At 34.0% G+C, this 3934-nt stretch overlaps 1 protein-coding gene across 1 annotated transcript; it reads left to right on the top strand.

Annotated features, from left to right (window-relative positions):
* Nucleotides 1–246: 246 nt before the first annotated feature.
* On the top strand, nt 247–1800 carry LOC104215487 (uncharacterized). The gene is made up of 2 exons (XM_070173691.1): nt 247–958; nt 1232–1800. Exons 1-2 carry the CDS (start codon nt 247–249, stop codon nt 1798–1800), a joined length of 1281 nt encoding a protein of 426 aa, XP_070029792.1.
* The last annotated feature ends 2134 nt before the right edge of the window (nt 1801–3934 follow it).

The following is a 3934-nucleotide window of genomic DNA, read 5'->3' as shown; positions in this document are numbered from 1 at the left end:
AAACTCTATGTTGCATATCACATATTTGAATTCTTGGTATTATCTGTCTATCATCATTCTTCATCACTCCTTTTAAGTTCCAATTATCTTGAATATTTAACTACATCCAAAGTAAATCATTAGGATGTGAACTTCCTGTATTATGTAGTAGTGAACTTATGAAAGAAAGTTAATTATATAGTTTTACAATTTTAATTATATAGTTTTACATTTTTTATTTTATATTTCATTGTAGGTAAGTATATGATGGATAAGAATTGGCTACTTATTAAGAATAGGACATTACCGGAATATTTGAATGGTGTGGAATATTTTTTAAACTTTGCACTTTCTAATCCTGAGGTTGGTGTAAGAATCCAGTGTCCATGCATTAAATGTAATAATGTGCTTAGAAAATCACGCGATGAGGTTAAGACAGATTTACTTAGGTGGGGAATAGATCCGACCTATGATAGGTGGATTTATCATGGTGAGCCGGATTCATCTTCAGAAGAAGAAACAAATTCTGATACAAATTCAAATTTAGGGAATGACGATGCTCGCACTTTTGAAATGTTGCATGACATGTATCGTGGTGTTCCCTCTAATAATCATGAGTTTGATGAGACCATTGAGTCTAGGTACGAAGAGCCAAATACAGAAGCTAAAACTTTCTATAGGTTATTAAAGGATGCAGAGCAAAAGTTATATCCAGATTGTGAAAAGTTCTCCAAACTCTCATTTGTAATGCGTCTTTTTCAGATGAAGTGTCTACATAGCTGGAGTAATACTTCTTTTGACTCTTTGTTGAAATTACTGAGTGATGCTCTTCCCAAAGGAAATATGCTCCCTAATTCTATTTATGAAGTTCAAAAGATCATAAAAGATTTGGGTCTAGATTATGTGAAGATAGATGCATGTGTTAATAATTGCGTTTTATATAGAAAGGAATATGCTGATCTTGAGCAATGCCCTAAATGTAGTGAAAAAAGATGGATAGTAAAAAAAGGAGAAGATATTGATGATGAAGTTGCTTTAAGAAATTTGAATAAGAGAAATAAAAGAATTCCTAGAAAGATTCTTAGATACTTTCCTTTGATACCAAGATTAAAACGATTATTTATGACAAAATAAACCACGGAAGATATGAGATGACATAAAAATAAGAGAGTTGATGATGGAGTATTAAGGCATCCAGCTGACTCATTGGCGTGGAAAACTTTTGATGAAAAACATTCAAGTTTTGCTTCAGGTCCACGTAATGTAAGACTTGGGCTTGCTTCAGATGGTTTTAATCCTTTTGGTTCGATGAGTAATGCCTATAGCATGTGGCCATTAGTTTTAATTCCATACAATCTCCCCCCATGGATATGCATGAAACAATCTAATATTTTATTATCCTTACTTATTCCTGGACCAAAAAGTCCTGGTATGGATATTGACGTATACCTCCAACCCTTGATTGATGATTTAAAAACCTTATGGGAGAGTGGAGTTGAGACTTATGATGCTTTTAAGAAACAAAATTTTCACTTGCGTGCTACTTTGTTGTGGACGATTAATGACTTTCCAGCTTATGGTATGTTATCCGGTTGGAGCACTAAAGGTAAATTAGCTTGTCCAGTTTGTCATGTACATACTTGTTCCATTTACTTGAAACATGGTCGAAAACATTGCTATATGGGTCATCGTAGGTTCTTGGAGATAAATCATCCTTATCGCCGGAATAAAAGTTCTTTTGATAATACAAAGGAAGAAAGACTTGCACCACAAGCTTTGAGTGGAGATGATGTTCTTGCACAACTTAATACATCTTCATAAGGGTTAGTTGGTGATAGCACAAGAAAAAGAAAAAGAGATACCAAAAGATGTGACAATTGGAAGAAGAAAAGTATATTCTTTGAACTCCCGTATTGGAGAACTTTATTGTTGAGACATAATTTGGATGTGATGCATATTGAAAAGAACATTAGTGAAAGTGTAATAGGAACTCTATTGGATATAGAAGGGAAAACAAAGGACACATTGAAATCTCGATTGGATATACAAGAGATGAAAATTAAAAAGCCCCTTCATCCAATAAAAAGTGGGGATAAGTACATACTTCCTCCGGCAAGCTATACAATGTCTAAAGCTGAGAAGATTCAATTTTGTCAACTCATCAAAGAAGTCAAGTTTCCTGATGCTTATACTTCTAACATTGGTCGTTGTGTCAATATTAATGAAGGTAGAATATTTGGACTTAAAAGTCATGACCATCATATCCTTTTTCAGCGTATTGTTCCACTTATCATCAAAGGAATTTTGCCAAAGGATGCATATGATCCCTTAATTGAATTGTCATTATTCTTCAGCGATTGTGCACTAAAGAGTTGCATGTGGAAAGGTTAGAGAAACTAGATAAAAGCATACGGACGACAATTTGTAAATTAGAACGTGTGTTCCTGCCAACGTTCTTTGATGTTATGATTCATTTGGTAATTCATTTGGCAAATGAGGCAAAAATGGGTGGTCCTGTTCAATATCGATGGATGTATTACATTGAAAGGTTAGATTTTTACTTATTTCAATTGTTCTTTTAGAAGAAATTCGTTACAAAACTAATTTATCTTTACTTAATAGATATCTGCGCATGTTAAAAGGTTATGTACGCAACCAAGCTCGCCCTGAAGGATCAATTGTCGAGGGCTATCTTGCGGAGGAGTGTATGGTATTTTGTTCTAAATATTTGATTGATATGGAGACAAAGCAAAGTCGTCCGGATAGAAATTTTGATTCTCCCAACATAAATCCCAATGGCTTGTCCATATTTAACTGTCATGGTAAGTCATTAGCAGGGGGTGAATGGAAAAGCTTAAGTAATCTTGAAATCAACCAAGCTCATTTTTATATCCTCCAAAATTGTGAGGAGGTCAGACCTTGGATTGAGTAAGATAACTTTTCATTTAGTTACATCCTTTTCTTCTTATGAATACCTTTATCGAGTATGATGTAATATTCTTTATTTTTCTCTAAATCTTTCCAATCCATAGAGAACATCTAGATATATTGGCAAAGAAGAAAAATAGAAATATAGCCAAGAGGCACAAGGAGGAATTTCCTTTGTGGTTTGAAGAAAAGGTAAACTATATCATTTAATGCTAGTTTATTTTTATTTAGGATAATTTTTGAATTTTACTTTCATAAGGAGTATTAAAGTTTTTGACTTTGCACACAAATATTATAGGTGGTCCAGTTAAAAGAGAATGGTGATGGTCGAGTTACCGATGAATTGTTAGCTTTGGCAAGACTTCCGGATAATTGTGTTTATTGCCATAAAGGATATATCTTAAATGGTTTTAGGTTTCAAACAATAGAATCTGAGCTATATTTGAAAACCCAAAATAGTGGTGTAGTTGTAAAGAGTGATGAGCATACAAAAAATATTGATTATTATGGAAAGATAAGAGAGATTTTAGATATCCACTATATGGGTAATTCAGTCATATTATTCAAGTGTGACTGGTTTGAAGTTCCTCCACAAGGTCGAAGTCAAAACAGAGGTTACGAAAGGGATGAATATGGATTCATACGTGTAGATGTGACACGGCTCCATTACATAAATGATCCATTCATTTTAGGCTCGCAGGCTCAATCTGTGTATTATGTTAAACATGGTCAAAGTGAGAAATGTTGTGGTAAGGGTAAGACCACGAAATTTGTATGATATTCCCGAACAAGAAGAAGAAGCGGAGCCATATCAATTAATTGACTTGGTTGAAAGGGAAGAAGCAAGCCTTCAAGCAGAATCGAACAATGATGTCATAATAATACAAAGAGAAGATATTTGCGAAGCGCGTGAGCCTTTCCTTTGTCATTAGGCACGGTATCGTGCTGTAAAAAGGCAACAATTTCGTTTCTCCAATCCCATGTTAAATGATTAAAATTTACCTCGTTTTTATCAGGTTCGAGAACG

The sequence above is a fragment of the Nicotiana sylvestris genome, chromosome 4 (assembly GCF_000393655.2).
Source record: "Nicotiana sylvestris chromosome 4, ASM39365v2, whole genome shotgun sequence".
Lineage (NCBI taxonomy): Eukaryota > Viridiplantae > Streptophyta > Magnoliopsida > Solanales > Solanaceae > Nicotiana > Nicotiana sylvestris.
Note: the sequence above shows the minus strand (reverse complement) of the source record. Positions and strands in the feature narration are given on the sequence as shown.